The sequence below is a fragment of the Syngnathoides biaculeatus genome, chromosome 3 (genome assembly GCF_019802595.1).
Source record: "Syngnathoides biaculeatus isolate LvHL_M chromosome 3, ASM1980259v1, whole genome shotgun sequence".
Lineage (NCBI taxonomy): Eukaryota > Metazoa > Chordata > Actinopteri > Syngnathiformes > Syngnathidae > Syngnathoides > Syngnathoides biaculeatus.
The window spans coordinates 4,151,254-4,170,285 of record NC_084642.1 but is presented as its reverse complement, the minus strand read 5'-3'; the positions used below and the strand labels follow the sequence as shown (position 1 = coordinate 4,170,285).

Below are 19,032 nucleotides of genomic sequence, written 5' to 3'. Positions count from 1 at the left end.
AAACAGAAATGTAAAAAAAAAAAGTGGATTCAGACTTTTTTTTTTTTTTTTTGCCCGAGCATTTAGATGTTCTGCCAGCAAATATACTTTGATCGCACACTGGAGATAGATAAACAAAGATACATATTTTTGTCGTGAATTGACCAACTGAGTAAAAATGGAACAATTTTCCACAGCGCAATTGTTGGGAAGCACTGATATTATTTATGTGGAATATGCCACCCTGTTTAACCTAATGAGCAAAAAAAAAAAAAAAAAATGGATATATTATTTGATTAGGGAAAGTGTTTTGACAATTTGGCTCGGAAAAATGCGGTGAAACTAATAATTTGCCCTTCACTGCAATTGTTTTTAACGAGTCCCCGGCCCTCTAATTAGGAGCGCTTTAATGTTTCCTGCCTGTAGGTCTAATTCGCAGCGGGGAAAAAAGCGGCCGCACGCCGCTACAATAGGCCGGTTGACACAGACTCTTATTACTCTGCGGGGATTGCGGCGTTTCGTTCCGGCAAAATGCGGGCCCGCTCATTATTTGCAATTATAAATTCTTTTGTCGCTTACCCCGCGGTCAAACGATCGACACGATAAGTCGCGAATAAGAAAAACATTTAGCCGCTCGTTATTTTCCCCATTGTTCTCAATTACCGTCGGACGGGCGAGTTCAAGGGTCGCTAAACTTTGTCTAATGACGAGAGCCGCGGGGCGGGGGGGGCAAAACGGGAATTAGGGCCGCAGTCGGGAGTGCGGCGAGGGGCTCGCGTATTGAATTACCGTCGCTTCCTCCAGCCGGGATGAATAGCTGGAACACAAGTTAATAGTGTGCGAAGGCGGAGGTGGGTGGCTGCAGCCGAAGCGCCGTCGCAAACAGTGAAATTGTGCGCGTTTGAAAGGCAGAGGTGCTATTCATGCCACAGCTCTCTATTGAGCCGGGGTCAGTCCTGGCTCCCCTCTCCCCCATTGTCACGCCGAGACTCAAGGCTACCACATTCAGACCTGTCTGCAACTCTTAGCCTTTATCGACTCGCTTATGTTTATCCTCCGGCTGCCCACACGCGCACTGATAACAAAGAGCCGGGCCACATTTATCTGCTCTTCCCGGCGATGACGTGCGCAACCGGGCCGGACGCGGCGCAAATTAGCGACAGATCGGTTAAGCGTGACCTTAAAAAACCCTTGGCCTTGCTTAATTGGCAGCGCTGATGCAGCCTAATTGCATAAATCGGCTGGTAATGAGATCGCGCTTTATTGTGGAAAAACAAGATAATGCGAGAAAATCAACAGCAAATCGTCACGGCAATTTTATCCGGTTAGACGGTTGATCCGATCGGTTTTTCTTCTACTTCTTTTGCCACGGCTGCGTACGACGTGAGTGAGAAAAACCTCGAGGGGACCCTTTTGTAGTTGCAGGTAACAAGGGGATTACTACGTAAAAAGAAAAAATGTGTCATTTGGATTTGAATTACCGTAATTTCCGACCTACTGTACTCTATATACTTTTTTCACTTTTCAGCTCTGCGGCCAATGCGGTGATGTGGCAAATTTGTGCATTTTTTTTTCTAACGGGCGCAAGGACGCACTCGAGCGGAAAAGATAAGCGTGAGACCAGTTGAATATGTGCGCCGAGGAAGTGACTTTTACCAATATGTTTCTTTTTCGCCGGCCCTGTTAGCGCTGTGCTAGCATTAGCGTGTTGCTGCTGTGTTACTGCCGTGATTTTACCGGTATGTTTTTTTTTTTTTTTAACTGGCCCTGTTAGCGCCGCGCTAGCATGTTGCTGCTGTGTTACTCCCGCATCTGAGTGATTTAGGTATGTTTTTTTTAACCGACCCTGTTAGTGTTGTGCTACCGTGTTGCTACTGTGTAGCTGCTGTGGCTATCTTTTTTTTACCAGTATGTTTTAAAATACTCCTGTTCGTGCTACCGTGTTGTTGGTATCTAAAGCTAAGCTAAGGTATTAAAACTTTGAATACTCTTTCTGTGTACCGTCTTTGTAAATATCTCGTGTTTCAAAGTGGGCACTTGCGGCTTTTACACAAGTGCGGCTAATTTGTGCGATTTTTCCAACAGCCGCAAGGGGGGCACTCGAGCGGAAAAAGTAAGAGTGAGACCGAATATATGTGCCGAGGAAGTGACTTTTACCGATCCGGCCCTGTTAGCGCTGCGGTAACGTGTTACTGCCGTGTCTTAGCGATTTTACCAGTATTTTTTTTTAACTGGTCCTAGCGTTAACATTAGTGGTCGGCACTAGCGTTAGCATTAGTGTGGCGGCGCTAGCGTTACCGTCTTTCTTTGTAAATATCTTGTTTCATTGTTGCTTTCAATGTGGGCACTTGCGGTTTTTACGCAGGTGCGGCTTATTTATGTATCAAATGGTATTTCCTTTACAAATGTACTGCGTGAGCCTTATAATCAGGTACGCTCTGTAGGCCGGAAATTACGGTATATGTTTTTTCAGACCGGTCGTGGAACACACATTACACCAACAAAAGGAATTTGCAAAATGTGCACAATTTGGTTTTGTACATGGCAACAGCTTTGGGCAGCAAAAAAATTACATTTTGGAAAACTTCCCAAAAGTCTGCTTTCAGCATTTTGCACGTGCAAGGGTAAATTTTTTTAATTTTTTGTTGGTTGGGTCTTCTTGTTTCTAAAAGGGGGAAAAAAATCTCAATTTAACACCTTGTAATGAGTGTTTTGAGGGCGATTTGGCACATATAAATGTATGTACATCCAATCAAATCCCAGAATGCTCACCATGGTGAGTTCAACTGCTTTTTCAGCAATCTGAGTAAATGAACCCTTTTTTAAAAAAAAACTGCGATTATATGTCAATCTCGAGGTGTTTTCGTGCTGCTGAGGTTGTCAGGTGTACGTTTCATACCTGTGTGCATTTCAACCAGTCGCATTTCTTTAATATGTAACTAAATAGAGCAGCGCCCCGACAACAATCGTCAGATTCAAAGCAGATCGTACAAAGAGAACAACGAGGACGGTATTCCAAAGTGACCTTCAGCCAACAGTCACCATGGCCCTGATTCTCTTTCACTTGTTCTCTGTCTGTTTGTTCTGATGTGGGCAAACACTCTTATCAAAAGGCCATGTTGTTTTAAAACCGTGCGCCGTGGTCCTGTTGCATTCTTCAATCGCGCACTTTTTCAATCCCGGCAGGCTGAATGAAATCTCGACTCTCATGTCACGTTTTCCGCGGCCGTTGAACGACACAATCGAAGAAGTCATCTTTTCTTCTTTCTGCTCGCATTTCAGGTCATTTACATGAATCCAACGTCAAAGTGGCAGTGAGTCGCTGGGAACTGGGGAGCGAGTCTTTCGGTTTTTGTAAGTATCAATTTGCCTCTCGAGCCGTTCCTTACGCCGACGCACGCCTCCGAGGCTGCCGCTGTTTGCCGCCCGCGCCGAACACCTGCAGCAAATGAGCTGGACAACCGGAGCGTCACAATGCACGAGCAATTACACTCCGTTACCGAAGCCATTGAACCCGGCGACTTAGTTGGAAATAGAGAAAATTCACTCCGTCACTGTTTTTTTTTTTCACCCCGTTACGTCTCAGTCAGCGCGACAACAGTCGACGGCCGTGTCGTCAAATCTCAATCCCGAATATTAATCGAGCGTTGTTGGGTTAGCTCCCTTGATACCAGTGCACAAATGCTGACGTTCCAAAATCTCAGGACTGTACTTTGGTTTGCAGCGAGGGGGAGAAATGAAATACAATCATACATTTCAGGGATGCGAATGAGAAATTTTGGAAAAACACTGAAAATGTCTGCCTTGAGGGGAGGGAGGGGGGGGTGTTTCAAATGGGGGTGCGCCCCCCTTCGGGCACAATTTTTTTTTTAATAAAAAACACTGTTAAATGGTGAGGGCAATCATCATATTTTGAAAACTAAAAAATACGAGTCCAAACAACCAAACTAATTTTGCCAAACTTCAGACATAAAAATGTAGACGGAGGGAAATTTATATCAAATAGGCTACGGCACTTACTGAAGTTATACTTCAGGAATAAGTACACAAGTAATCTGTTTATGCATATACATATATGAGAGAGAGAGAGATCATGAAATATAAAAGTGGGCGATAAAATGCGTGATCTACAGGGCCAGTGCTGCAAATAGGCCCAATTCTATTAACAGTTGTCAATTATGTACTGTAATATTTCAGAAATGTTACGTCCAACTTTGGACAACTTTGGTTTGCATATGCTCCCGGACATTTGTTTTTTTTTTTTTTTTGCTCCTCGGCTTCCATAATTGATCATATCGGAACACAGAGTGCACAGCACTTTGCCGCCAACGTCCACTTTTTGTATGTGTTCGGTTAGAAATGTCGATCCCGTTTTAGTTCCTATCTGCACGGTTACACTTTTTTCAAGCCATGCCCGTCTGAAACAATTTTTTACCCCGTGGTTTTTATCAATTTTCCTGGTACGATCTTCATCTTTTTGCTGCAAGACATGCAAACGTGCAGACCGCTCGATAACATATGATAACATGCAACGTATGTCTATAGTATAGTATAGTATAATAATAGTAGTATAGTAGTATTATAGTAGTAATAGTAGTATAGTAATAATAGTATAATAGTGTAGTTATACCTATGCTGTAGTAAACAGACTGCTTCTCTAAGAAATGTTAAAATCAGAGTGAAAACACAGATGAAGTACCACCAAAATGCTGCCGGGAATCAGAATATTGTCGTTTTTATAAACACCAAATTTAATACCGTGAACAGGTAGCAATGCCGTTTTCCGCTATCGCAGCTGTGACAAATTTCACGACGAGCGTCGCCGATAGATGCTGGCGGCCAGTCTTGATCGCAGCCTCGCCCCGCGTCAAACCGTAACAACCCCATCGCAAATTTTCTCAACGAATCTACACGTTTCACAACAATGACATTTTCAGCTGAAAAAAACTCGGAATTCCGCGGAAAATTCTCATCCCTGTAACACTTGCAGACACTGGAGGATTGTTACAAAGCGTTATTTAACCCGAAAAAAAACCCAAAAAACTCACACATTGTGAAATAAAGACGATATCGTCTGGGCCTGTTGAGCTTATCTGGAGGAAAAAAAAAAAAAAAGGACATCCACAGAAATGTTCGAACATATTTTTCGGTTGACTTTTGTGAAATTGTATCATTTCCCGCGGCACAGCTGATCTCTCAGAGCACAGTCACGTTTTTTTGTGGTTGTAAAGCGCCGTCTTGAATTATGTGAACGGGCCATCGACTGCGTTCACGTAATGAGCGACAAAGGCGAGGATCTGCGGCTCTGGTTCCACAGCCCCAAGCGAACGTATTATATCACAAATGAAATAACAGTCAAATGTAAAATAGTCGTTTCCTGGTTTTATTCAACGCCTCACGTATACTTTTTCCGCTTCATTTGCGCCTTGCGCGAGTCGCGATCGAAAGCCAAACACGGATCCTTGGCGATTGTTTTTTAATCCCGACGACCTGCATTACCTCAAGCGATACAAGAAAAAAACTAATTGCCGCACGCGAAAGCCCCTCACGAACCGAATAAATCGTCCTAAACACGCGGCTGATAAATAGACCTCTGTTTTGCGGTGATGTACGATCTTATGATGAAGTCGTTAAATTAAAATATGCTCTCAGCGGATTAGATGCGGCGTTGTCTGGCTTCTCTTTACAGCGGTGATTAAACATGGACGATATTGAGTCGCAGGAAAAGGGGATCTAACCTCCAGGTTTATTGTTATTATTTAAATGAATGATAAACATGATTTATTTGAGGAATAAAAATCCAATATAGATTTGGCTGCTGTCCTGTATCCGAAGGTGTGATGCCTCCGAGCGTGAGACAGAGTTCACTTAGTGGCACTATACGGTGAAAAACAGGAGCAAAGAACACGCCATTAATCTTCTTGCTACCCCAGCTGTGGAAAGTAATGCATAACTAAAAGTCCGCTTAAATGAATTAATGACTTCAACCATGAACTTTTCTCCCAAAACACCATGAATCGTGTCTGAGTGATAATGCGCCGCGACCCCGGAGTGCGAAGTCCCTGTTGGCTTTCGAGTGGCCACTTAATTGATTTGCAAATTATTTAAAGTTTGCGGTGCCCGGGGGAGTGCTCGTCTCTAATGCTGGACCGTTTCGAGGGACTTAGCGCAATGGCGGCAATAAGATAAGCAATATGAGAAGGGAGGCGAGGCGGTCTTCACATAAACAGGCTGTTGAATTGTCTTTGAGACCCTCCAAAGTCAGCTGAGAGATCGATTTCGAAATACCGTACACGAATTTGCTGAAAAGACAGACAACTACAGTATGTAGCACTTAGAGAACTGAACTGAAATTGTTTTCGATTGGCATATTGAGAGACTTAGCGCAACGGTGGCAATAGGATAAGCAATATGAGAAGGGGAGGCGGTCTTCGCATAAACAGGCTCTTGAATTGTCTTCGAGAAACTCTAAAGTCAGCTGAGAGATCGATTTCGAAATGCCGTACACGAAATTGCTGAAAAGACAGACAACTACAGTATGTAGCACTTAGAGAACTGAACTGAAATTGTTTTTGACCATTTCCATATTTTTTTGGGGGGTGTAGCCGGAACAGGACGTAGTTGCGCACATCATCACCAGCACGAGTTTCCCCTCGCCCATTATACAACAATTTCAGCGTGATCTTTCGGGTGCAATTGTAACGTGTGGCTAGCTAACTAAAATAATAGCTTCCCTTTCCAGTTGTAGCCGCTTTAGAGCGCCTCGTTGTTGTCGTCTGAGGGGTATGATTTTCTTTCAGTTTTTTTGCATGGATCGGGGTTTCAGGCAAGCACATTAGAGCGCCTTGTTGTTGTTGTCTGAGAGGTATGATTTGCTTTTATTTTTTTGCTTGGACGGGGGTTTCAGGGTAGCACTTTAGAGCGCCTCGTTGTTGTCGTATGAGGGGTATGATTTTCTATCATTTCTTTGCGTGGATAAGGGTTTCAGGGTAACACTTTCGAGCGCCTCATTGTTGTCGTCTGAGGGGTATGATTTTCTTTAATTTCTTTTGCGCGGATGGGGGTTTCATGCTAGGACTTTAGAGCGCCTCGTTGTTGTTGCCTGGGGTGTATGATTTTCCTTCATTTTTTTGCGTGGATCGGGGTTTCAGGCTAGCACTTTAGAGCGCCTTGTTCTCTCCTGACAAAGGCTTGATTTCTCACCATTTTGAAGCTTCATTTTAAATAGTCGGCGATCGTTTTACTCTCTCAAATTTAGCATGGTCGTTAACAAAACTCTTCTATTTACAAGGGATTTATTTTCACCTGACACTTTGTTTCCCGTCCGTCTTCACAACACTCTCTAAGTGTCAATGTGGATATTGAACAATCGCATCATCGTTGAACAGGTTAAGGCGACGCTTTCCCGCGCTTCCCATTCTGACGCGGCCGCAAAGAAATCTCCGCGCTAATACGAAGGAGCCTCTAATCTCGAGCCATTAGCAAGCGCTGTCATTCAGACACACGTTGTCGGCCTGATTTAAATAAAATGAAATGAAGATAGTTGTTTCTGGTCCCCTGGCTTCACTCACCGCCATAAACATATGCTCTGTGCCCCGCTTCTTTCCGTCTTATTTATGACTTTAATTTGTTGTGTGGGCTGCGCAAGAAATCAAATTTAATCCAATCCTCCCAGGGACCCTGTCATATAATAACATGGTAATTTCTGTGTATCCTTTTGAAAAATGAGGAAATTAATTCTTCCTGACATGTTCTAATTATTCCAGTGTGAACGGCGGATGGGCTCCCCTCGCACCCCCCCCCCCCCGCCACTCCCGCACCCCCACCCCACCCCCTTAAGTGTCAGTTGGCGACGGGTGGCGAGGTGCTAATGCTGACCAGCAGCGCGTTTAATTTAAAACATGGGCAGACACCTTTCAACACACCTTGCTAATGTTGGAGTGGCTCACACAAATTAATTCACTTCTCATCTGGCAGCGCTGACTGAGGTGTGTGCGTCGACTGTATATCAAGACTTTGTGTGTGTGTGTGTGTGCGTGCATATCAGTCAGCAAAGTCAATCAAAGCGAGCAAAATATGCGTCCATACAGCGAATACAGTATGCGCGTTCAGTCGTGAGCGTGTGTTTGGCCAAGTGTCGCTATTCCCATGTGACTTCGTGATGACGACCGTGTTTGGACGCCATCTTCCCAGCCAACAGTACCTTTTCACACATGCCACAACTGCGCCGAGTCTTTATTTAATCAAACCGTCACCAGGCCGTCTTTAACTTGTCATTTTATTTCAACGTGGGGACAGTCGTGGGAGAGATGATGTCAAATAATTACAGATCGGAGTCGAGTGACGAGGATGTTGTCGGCTGTTGATATTGAATTTGGCTAAACAATGGCTTGTTGACAAAGCTGTCAGTGATTAGGATGGGACAGACGCTGCCTGCCTGCCGCCAGCTGTGCCATTTTGTCAGCCCGCCGACAGGGGAAAGGCTTTAATATCTGACAAAACCGAACAATTACGGTTAGGTCATGCTCCCAAACTCGAAGAGCGATGTATGATACAATTGAAACACACAAAAAGTGCTAATTTAGCGGTTAATCTGCATGAAAGCTTACCTTTGTGGCTTCCTTCAGCAACAAAGCACGACATCCAGTGATTTTTAGCAAAACGGTTCACGGGGTTACTGCAATGGATCCAAAAAAAAGTGCCTCCCCCCCTTTTTTCATCTCAATTTTGAGGTCACGTTTTTTTTTCTGCACGGCTCCCGCAGTTACGAAAGAGATGTTAGTTGCACGGGATTTCTCAGACAGTTGAAGCAAAGTTCAAAGATGTGCTCTCGAGCTATTTTCGGCGCTTTAAATTGATTAATCATTTGTAAAGCTAACAGAATATGTGGGGGCTGTTAGTATCGATTTGTGAAAATAACCAATTTTCTGTTGTCGCTTATCCTCACGAGGGTCGCGGGGAGTGCTGGAGCCTATCCCAGCTGTCAACGGGCAGTAGACGGGGTTCACCCTGAACTGGTCGCCAGCCAATCGCGGGGCACATTGAGACAAAGAGTCGCACTCGCAATCACACCTAGGGGCAAGTTGGACTGTCCAATTAATGTTGTAATGTTTTTGGGGTGTGGGAGGAAACCGAAGTGCCTGGAGAAAACCCACGCAGGCACTGGGAAAGCATGCAAACTCCACACAGGCAGTGCCGGGATCGAACCCGGGTTCTCAGAACTGTGAGGCCAACTCTTTACCAGCTGCGCCACCGTGAAAATAACCCGATTTGTGAAAATATATGAAACTCAGTAGATGTGGATTTCCACGAGGTTTCTGCCTGGCAATTTTACAGTATTCAATACATAATACGATCAATGTAATGTGAATGTGATGTTTTTCATTTGTTTCTGTTGTGGCAGAAAAACATCATTTAACCTGGTAAAGTTAAGTTCAGAGGTTGGGGGTTTGAATCCTGGCGCAGGCCTTTCAGTGTGGATATTCTCCAGGTACTCTGGATTACTTGCACATTCCAAAGACATTTTTCTTATATTAATGGAAGAAAAATTGGCCTTAAATACGAATGTGAGGATGAAGAGGTGTTTGTCTGTAAGTGCGCTACGATTGATCAGGTCACTCGTGGACCTAATGAGGACGAGCAGCAGAGAAAACTGATGAATAGATATAAGTAGACAAATGCACATCATTTATGAAAGGCCTCGGTACGAAGAAATGCGTTTCCACTCCACTGCGCTAATGCTGCATAGTATCTAAGCAGCTGAGTCATGAGAAGGGAAAAAAAATAAACAAAACTTAGCGAGCATTGGCGTCGCCTTGAAACCACAGAGCCGTAATTGATTTGGTGCGCATGTGTGTGTGCTGTCTCTGGGCCGCAGAACAGAGGACTCATGGTCGTGGCGTCATGGTCCAGGAGAAGAGAGCCCGGCTTTGTGAGCGGTGGGTGGGGTCTCCCCATGAGTCAGAGACGGGAGAGGCGTCAACATGGCCGCCACGGCCCACAGGGATCTTCCCCCCCCCCCCCCAACCCCCTTACTTTTATACCCAGTAGGGGTTGATCACTGTCACTTTGGATCCACGCAGAGGGAGCAAACGGTGTCTCCATCGGTCTGGAAGGACTTAGACGTAGGGTGGGCAGCAGTTCGGGAGCTCCTGCTGCCACCCCGCGAGCCGATCCGCTCTAAAGACGGTTTCCACTCGGTTCTGTCCAGCGCGGTCCTCCTCGGCAAAGTTGGAGAACTTTTGGAGTCTTCTTGTTCTCCGCCTCCTTCAATCGAGATGGCCATAACTCGGTTAGGAGTGACACCGTGGCAGCCTCCGTGCAGCTAATTTCTGAAGCTCACAGAGCACCGCACACTCCGTGAGCCTGTTAATGACTGAGGACTTGAGCGCGCCGGCTCATGCCAAGACCCACATGGCTGCTGGTGATGCATTAAATCAGCAGTCAATTTGACTGGAACTTTGAAATCTGGCCTAGGTTAAGGGGATGTGCCGAGGCCGTGTTAATAGCGAGCTTGTTGTCCATATGGTACTGCTTTAATAGAGCACATTTGTTGCAGATGGTGGGAGACTCGGTGAGGCAGAGGGAGCTTTTTGGCAGGGGCTCATTCTTCGAAAGGGCCGCCGCGCCGCTCAAACCGACCCGGGCCAACGATCCTCCCTGCCCTTGAATTGTGGTTCGGGCTTAATTTAAAGCCATTCTCTCCCCCCGTTTTCTTTTCTCTAAGAGGAGCAGATATATGGCCGCTCACTCACATTTTCCTGAATTTGGTCCTTTGAGGTCCAAACCGCACCTTTGCTTCCATACGCTAACTTCAGTTGTTCCCGACCGCAGCGGGACTGAAGATGGCCGACGCAGCTGAGGAAACACGGGCAGCGAGAGTGAGAGTGAAAGAACAAGGGCTAATGGAATGGAACCCAAGACCGAGATAGGACCCAAGCATGGCCTAATCTGTTACATCTCGTTGAAGGATTGAGGCCACACACGCTCTTAGTTATCAAACGATACGCTTCCAAAGCTAATTTTAGAATATTTAGCCGAAACACTTGAAAGTGCACCTTGTGTATTACCATCAGTCTTTGTTTTCGTTCTCTGCTTTTTGCACTCGGAGGAGCGAGGAGACACGCTTGATCAGTTCTGCGCTGTTTGACGGGTGTTTTCTCACGTTGTCACCGGCTTGGTGTGGTGATGGTATTATGTGCGCTGGGCCCAGCTGAGTGGAAAAAAAGAGCAGAGCGGCAGTGCCCCTGGCTATTGCTCTCTCGCCTCCCTAGACACCTTATTGTGAGAAAAGTCTCGGCTGAGCCCTCTGGGCCTTGTGGATCCGCTGCCTCGCTAAGTGCTGGCCAGACTGAAAGGCACGGTGTCCTTGGGCCCGGTTCATTCTTTCCATTGTCTCACGAGCCAAGACGGCAAGCGGAGAAAATGCCAAATTACACACGTATCACTACAGCGCTCATGTCTTGCTGTCGTTAGTTCTTGTGGTATTCATGATGGGGTGACTGAATTATTGGGACTGCAAATGATTGCCTTTCAATGGCAGTTTTAGTCTGCGGCTCTTGAGTTGGAAGATCATGTCGAGCGAATTCACAAATTTGTTTCTAAATGTCCCACACGTGAAGATAAAAATCCAACATTTTACTATGTTGATCGTGATGTGTGTGGGTACGCCGATAACGTCTAGCTACACACAAAGACTCGGTTTCACCATTGATATAGAATCTAGTCCTCTAGGACAGAAATCTCACATGATCCAATGTAATCTAACAGAAACGAAGACAGAGGAATATTAGCGACAGCCTGGAAACGCAAGACGCAACTTGGAAAGGGACACAAGAGAAAGGCAATAATGATGCTCAAGATTTTTATTTTTATTTTTACAGAAAAATTCTGACCTAAAAAGTAAAAACACCATTGAAAAAATCCTGGAGACAGTGGAGAAGTGGTTTTTACAGTCTACTGAGTGAGGTAGAGAAGATTTCTCCAATTAAGACAATGGCTGGCGTTGTTAGCCTAGCAACACGGTTAGGACATTTTTGTTTTAAGCACATTTAATAGTGACGATTGTTGGCCCACAACCAATTTTGAATCGTATTGTCTGGACAGATTTGCTCTGCAGGATAATAATAAAAATGATTTGAGGATAATCTTAAAAACCTTGGTAGGCAAGGGACAAAATCTTGACAGAGCCAGTCAGATTATACCAGGCCTTGGTTATTACAAGGACTAGCTAGTTAGCACGTGAGCTAGCTAGTGGCTAGCGGCTCTCGTTGTAGCGTAGAAACCCCGGTGAAGACCTGGTGGGATGTATCGCAACCAACAGAGGCTTTCAGTGGATACATTTTCACGAGTCAAACATGCAGGGATGTGAGGCGAACCAAAGATGCTAAACGCAGTACTGCGGCATCCATTTTTCAGTGTGGAGGCCCTCGATTCTTCACGATTCTCAAGCCTCATTTTATGAATTTGGCCCTTATTTCAAGTCATTCAAGTTTGGCAGGGCTGTTAGCGCTCATCCCTGCGCTGCGTCAAAATGTACAAGACGCAATGGTTTTCGTTTCGTTCGGGGATGCCATGCCCAATTGACGTTGCGCGTTCCACTCGCGATGTTATCAATTAAGCGGTACGCTATGAAATACCCTCACTGGAATCGTCTCTGGCCTCGCCGCGTGAAGCACATGAAAGTCCCAATCCTTTCCAACCGAGCCCAACACAATAAAAGTGTATATCCCGTGCACAGCGGAGAGTCATTTTTAGCCGCGCATCCCCCATACTTTGCGGACAAGGCTTCTGTACGACCCCTGCAAGCGGGTGACATCATGACCACATCCTCCCGCCTCATTGACGCTGCACGCCTCATCTCGGGTCTCCCAGAAGCCGCGGCACCCTCGCCACACATGCGCTGCAGCTGGACCACCGTTTGCTCCTCCGAACAAGCTCGAGTCGCGCCGGGCTCTGCGGTTAGCGCGCTGGATGTTCATGTATATATCTGTACACAGTTGCGGGAAAGGGCTCTATAGTGATCAGTAGTTTATGGGATGCAAACATATCATCAGGCTCTCGGCGCAAAACCGACGTTGTATGCAAATCTACTCCCTCGATGCAACAAGGTATAATTAATGATGTCAGTGTATGTACGCAAAAACGAATGCATGGATGCGTAGCCATATTTCTGATTTAATTAAAGACATGCCGTGTTATAAAGAGGAACATGTATATGCTGTGTTTTCTTTCTAGCATGTTAATTTCCATTGATCTGTCTCTTGATGATTGCCACCGTTTCATAGTGAAAATGGTTCTCTGTGATTTCTCCTGCCAGAACCCCACGCGCTGACATGGAAGGCTTTCTTCGTAGCAGCTTTTTACTGAGGTTAGTTTCATTTCCGTTGTTGCCATTGAAGATCACAGGTCGGGCGAGGGTGGATGTGGGCTCCCAGGGGTTAAACTTCTCCACACATTGTTAGCTTCAGACTTTGGCCTGTGCGTGCGTGCGTGCGTGCGCGTGTGCTTGTGTTTGAACTATGTCAAACGTGGATGCGGACATATTTATCCAAGCTGTGTTTCGCGAGTGCGTCCATGTGGTCGCAGACAGCCGCGCTCGGTCTGATAACCTCCAGTCAGACTGAAAGCGGCCATCTGCATTAAGGGTGACACGTAGATGGGGGGGTGTCCCCTTTCTTTCCCCTTCACGTCTTAAGGGATCACCAGATCAGGCTCTCCGGTCTTTACGCCGCATGCTTTGGTGCGGCCATTCTCTCCGCTTCTCTAACCCGCCTCATCCTGGCCGCAGCGCCGGCGCCTCTCGTCTTTGTCGTGTACAGTTCTTTCTTGTGGTGTTCTCTGTTTGTATTCGACCACCGTAAAGATTTACATTTTCTATTTTTTTTCTCCCCCTTGTGATTCTAATTAAAAAAAAAAAAAAAAGTGTGCTGTCATTAGACACAGTGAAAGTAAATAAGAGAATGTATTTACCATTGGCTTCTTTCCTAGTCAACCACCTTCTCCGGGCTCCAGTGTTGCTCCCTAATTAGGGTCGGCTCATTAGAAGCCACAGCAGCAGCATCTGCTTTTCAAAGCCTCTGTCAGCCAAACTTTACTAAAGCTAATGAATCCTCTTTGATTTCTTTTTCAAAAGGTCACTTATTTGATTAAATTAACAGCATCCCCCCCCTTCTGCTCGGGTCTTAACAGTTGGGGCCGTTTAAAAAAAGAAAGAAAGAACAATTTGATCGCATTACCCTCGGCCAGTTACAACATCATCAAGGAAGACGACACAAAGACTTTCGTGCGTTGAAATTCAAGCCGATCGTTTGGATGACACGAAAAATGCTGTCCTGAAGACAGAAGCCAGAATTGGGAATTTTTCGCTCATAATCAATCGATTTATTTCTTTTTTTGCAAATCTATTTTCATTATTTCATGCTTCCTTTTTAAAGTACAGAGCATGTTTAATTTATCAGGCGACGCACACATTAAATCCTGTGAGGTGCATCTGCTCTGATTTGACAGGACAGGAGGCTACGTTTTTGTTCGCAAGATGACGACGCTCACTTCCACATCTTTTAAGTCGTGCAAACAAAGCGTTTAGCAGTGTTTATAACTTCTGTAACTTAATTGTGCAGTGGAGGGAGAGCATGGCGCTCTTGCGGGGACAATTGTAAAAATTTAAGACGGAGATGTTGTCTCGAATGAAAATAGGGGGGAAACCGACCTGTCTGACCGTTTCCTTTTATCCCCGTAGCTGGGAGAAGACACAGCGATTATTCAAAGGAAACACATTATTCCGGGTCTAATCAACATCCCTCTGTCAGAACGTGTTCCAATTAAAGAAGAAGTACGAGCCGAAGGATACACGCACTCCGCCGGGAGATTGACCTTAACAATCAGATGAAAATTAAAGACGGGCTTTACCTCAGGGTTAGCCCATTTGCGTGGATGGCGCTTGTGTGTGTCCCGGACTCCGCTGCGTCCTGTGGGTGGGAGTGATGGGGGAAGTGGGAGGGGGGCATTTAAGACAGTCCACTAGTGAAGAATCCCTTTCTTAAGCAACCGAATTAGGTCAAAAGAAGCTTTGCATGTGCGCGCGCCTCTGCAGCGTACTTGGTGTGATGAATGGAAAAGACATTCTTCAATGTGGAAAGTTATCATTTTGACTGGAGGTGAATCATTTTGTGCCATATTACGGCGTCCGGGGCCTTCGTGAAGAAAAACACCATAGCCCGCTGACGCAATGGAGAAATGCAAACTTTGCATTGTTGAACTCGGGTCTGACGGAAACAGTCATCCGAAACGCGTCTCCCAGTTCTCTAAAACAAATTGGCACAACTCAAAATACGCAAAACAATGTTTCGCTGCTAAGAGTTCTCCCTGCAAACCATTTTTCTATAGTTCTGGGCGACCCTTTATGTTAGTTTTGTGAAAAGGAGACCCTGAGAAAATGTGGAAGAAAGACGGACAGCGATCTGAAAAGAGAGAGGAAGGTAAGCAAAAAGAGCGAACAGAGGAAAGAGACGTCTTCAGTGTCTGTCTATTCCCAGTAGACTGCCCCCCCCCCTTGCATTTCTGCCATTATTTGATGTAATGAAAGGAGAAAGTGTGTAAGACTGAGATTGTTAATTAATTTAGTCTAACAAGATGAAGATAAATGAAACCCACTGAAGGTTGACTAGGCTAAGGGGCTCACTTAGCATTCCTCCTGCCCTCCAGCTCTCTCAGTGGCTCACAATGGAGCTCAGCCAAGAGTGAGCCAAGCTCTGTGCTCAGTCCAACCGAGTGAAGGAAACTAGGAGGTTTCCCTAGAAATAAAGTATAGACTGATTAAAAAAAAAAAAAAAATCTACACCCCTCTATTGGAGATAAAGTATATCTTTTCAGTAATATTTTCTACCATCAATGTGACCTGTAACGTGAAGAAAAAAAAGATTTCAAGAGTGGAAACCAACGAGAACCGCTGAACTTTGTTTGGGGTTAATGGGAGGCGCTTTAGATCAGTGGTTCCCAACCAGTGTGTTGTGGCACATTGGTGTGCCGTGAGAGCTCTTCTGGTGTGCCACGGGAAATGACCAAAATTCACTTAAATTAGTCAAAATATGATTTATTTACAACAAATAATGTGTACTTGTTCATCTATCTATGGCAACAGCATATAGAGACAGACAGAATAATTAAATGCTTTTCTGTTAAATGGCAGAAAGAGTATGACTAGCCTCTGTATCCAATCTTTTGGGATACGATTGTTTGTTGGGGTACCCTGAGGTTTTTCAAATGTAAGGATATGTGCCTTGGCTCAATAAAGGTTGAGAATCGGTGCTTTCGATCATGACTAGTGTGCTGACTCCCATTTAAGATAAGTTTGAATGTGATTAGTTAATTCTGGCAAAAGCCACGGTCCAGTTGGAAGAGGGTGTCCACACTTGTGCAACCACATTATCTCATTGGTTTATTTTTACGTCTCCTCTCTAAAAGGCCCATTTATTTATTTATTTGTCTATTTACCCATTTATTTATTTATTTACATATCTGTTTATTTATTTATTTATTTTAAATATAACAAAAAACCTGGCCTTTCACCAGGGGTGTGTACATTTTTTGCATCCACTGTATTGCCATTCTATCTTTGTCTCCATTCCCAAAGGGGTTGGGCCACATTTGCAATGGCGCATAGATTAGCAATTATCTAATGGAGTCATGTTGACATGTTCAATAAAACTCAGCTGACATTCCCGATTAGCGAATTACCCATTTGACTTTTTCCCGGCGTACGTGCGGAATCGCTCCTCAAATGTGAAATTATGGGTCTTTTTAATTTTTTTTTATTAACATCTGTTAAATGATACTAGAATATGCATTTTCCTCCCAAAAAAGAGCTACGCGATGTAGAGTTAACGTCTGTCGGCTCATGTTTGAGCGGTCAAATCGTGAAAGGTTGTTTTTTTTCTGTGAAACCAGACAGGTTGACAGTTCCGAAAATATCTGCGGTCCATCAGGGCCTTTCTTCCTCAGTGTAGGATCTTCACGACAGCACAGGCCAGTCATTATCACTCCCATTGCTCGCTTCCCCGTCGTTCTCCCGTCTTCAACAATGCCTTGTTGATTGTACGGAAAGCAGCGGAACAACTGCCGTCTTCTGTTTTGTCGGCAGGACGTGGTTTTCGAAGCGCAATAGTTGATAATGGCCCTCATTATTGTTATTCTTGGCGCCGGGCCTCGGGAGAAACAAGTAGGACATCGGCATCTGCTCAGAGGTCGATCAGCCGGTCGCAGAGATTCCCGGCCGAGAGAATCGTGGCTGATTACGTGCGACCGAGTGCTCTTGTCTGCAAATGAAATGGTGACGCTCATTTTAAACAACAAAGTGGAATTTTGGCCAATTATGCTCTCCAGCGTAAGGTGTTAATCAAAATTACTGGCGGGTAGACGAGTGCCAATGTCAACATGTCACCGGAGGACAATGGAGATTGTCAAAGGGGTTTTTTTTTTTTTCTTCCCCCCGAGCGATGGAACGCGGTGACACTGAATTGTCGCACGGCCTTCTGCGAAGAGTTTTCACGAGTGACCAACTGTCAGAAGACGCAAAAATTTGAACCGCGCACGAACAATCAAGGCTCATAGGCCGGAAATTACGGTCAATGAATTAGAAGAGGTGGCACGGTGGCTCAGCTGGAAAGCGTTGGCCTGACAGTTCTGATGTCCCGGCTTCGATCCCAGACCCGCCTGTGTGGATTTTGCATGTTCTCCCCGTGCCTGCGTGGGTTTCCTCCGGGCACTCCGGTTTCCTCCCACATCCCAAAAATATGCAACATTAATTGGACACTCTAAATTGCCCCAAGGTGTGATTGTTTGTCTCCATGTGCCCTGCGATTGGCTGGCGACCGGTTCAGGGTGTACCCCGCCTCCTGCCCGTTGACAGCCGGGATAGGCTTCAGCACTCCCTGCGACCCTTGTGAGGAGCAGCGGCAAAGAAAATGGATGGATGGATATACCCAAAGTTACATCTGTGCCTGTGGAAATAAAGTGAAGCGTGGAGAGACTCTGTCACTGAAAAGCACAAGCGCAGTCATGCAGTGATTTTCTCTAGCCTCGCACGTGTTGTATCCACACTTTCTTCTTCATTCACAACCGTTTCCTCTCTTTGTATCACAGAGGTGTCAAATTCAAAGCGCGGGGGCCAGATCCGGCCCGCCACATGATTTTATGTGGCCCGAGGAGGCGAATCACGTGTATGAACTTTCATGATTTTTGTGAAAATCTGTCCCAAAATTTCAAATGATAACTTTGAGCTATTACAAGCATTTTTGTATCACCAAACAAAAATAGATAGAAAACTCATTACCCCTTAATTTCTGATTCCAAAACTAGCTAATGAATTTCATTTGTAAATATGTTGAGCCAGTTAAAGATTTTTATGGTTTCACAGTCTTCATGGCCCTCTGAGGGGAAACCCTAAATAAAATGCGGCCCGTGACAAAAATGACTTTGACAGCCCTGTTGTATTAATATGATGATGATTAATATAATCGCTAAAGTGGCCGTAGATCGATACGTTGTCGGTCTTCAGAAAAACACTTTCTGATTAACCGGCGGAATCAATGAATGACGGCTGAGAGTACACTGTTGACAAATCCCCGCACTATGTCACAAAACCACAGCTCCATTGGAAGCATAACAAAAGCAGATTGACGTCACACCCCTTAAAAAGAAAGCACTTGTCTGAAAAACAAAACGACATGCAAAGTCGACGCAGGCCCCCAACGACCGGCAACTGTCCTCTGCGTTTCCACACACTCATTTCCAAACCTCCGACTGGCTCACACTAATCTCAGGACGTGTAACGGCCGTGCAGTATTGTTAGTTCAAAGTGGCCCTCTGGCTTTTAGTCACCGTATTCAGATGTGCTCAGAGAAACCGAGCAGCAAAACCACAAAGCCAGATCGCGTTTTTCCCGTGTCGGTGCAGTTAGCGTCGGCCTTTGGTTACATCACCGACTCTGTGTCGTGAATCAGACTTCATATCGGGGGAAAAAAAGGACTTTTTGTTGATTGCCTCGAGTTCTTC

At 45.3% G+C, this 19,032-nt stretch overlaps 1 protein-coding gene across 3 annotated transcripts in view; it reads left to right on the top strand.

Moving 5' to 3' along the window:
* Nucleotides 1–19,032, top strand: part of sox6 (SRY-box transcription factor 6) — a 169,531-nt gene that overhangs the window by 20,667 nt on the left and 129,832 nt on the right. For all 3 annotated transcript variants that reach the window (XM_061813779.1, XM_061813778.1, XM_061813777.1), the window contains exons 2-3: nucleotides 3,262–3,333; nucleotides 13,298–13,348. In XM_061813779.1, the coding sequence (XP_061669763.1) occupies nucleotides 13,314–13,348 (35 nt within the window). In that variant the 5' untranslated portion in view covers nucleotides 3,262–3,333; nucleotides 13,298–13,313. The remainder of the gene's footprint in view (nucleotides 1–3,261; nucleotides 3,334–13,297; nucleotides 13,349–19,032) is intronic.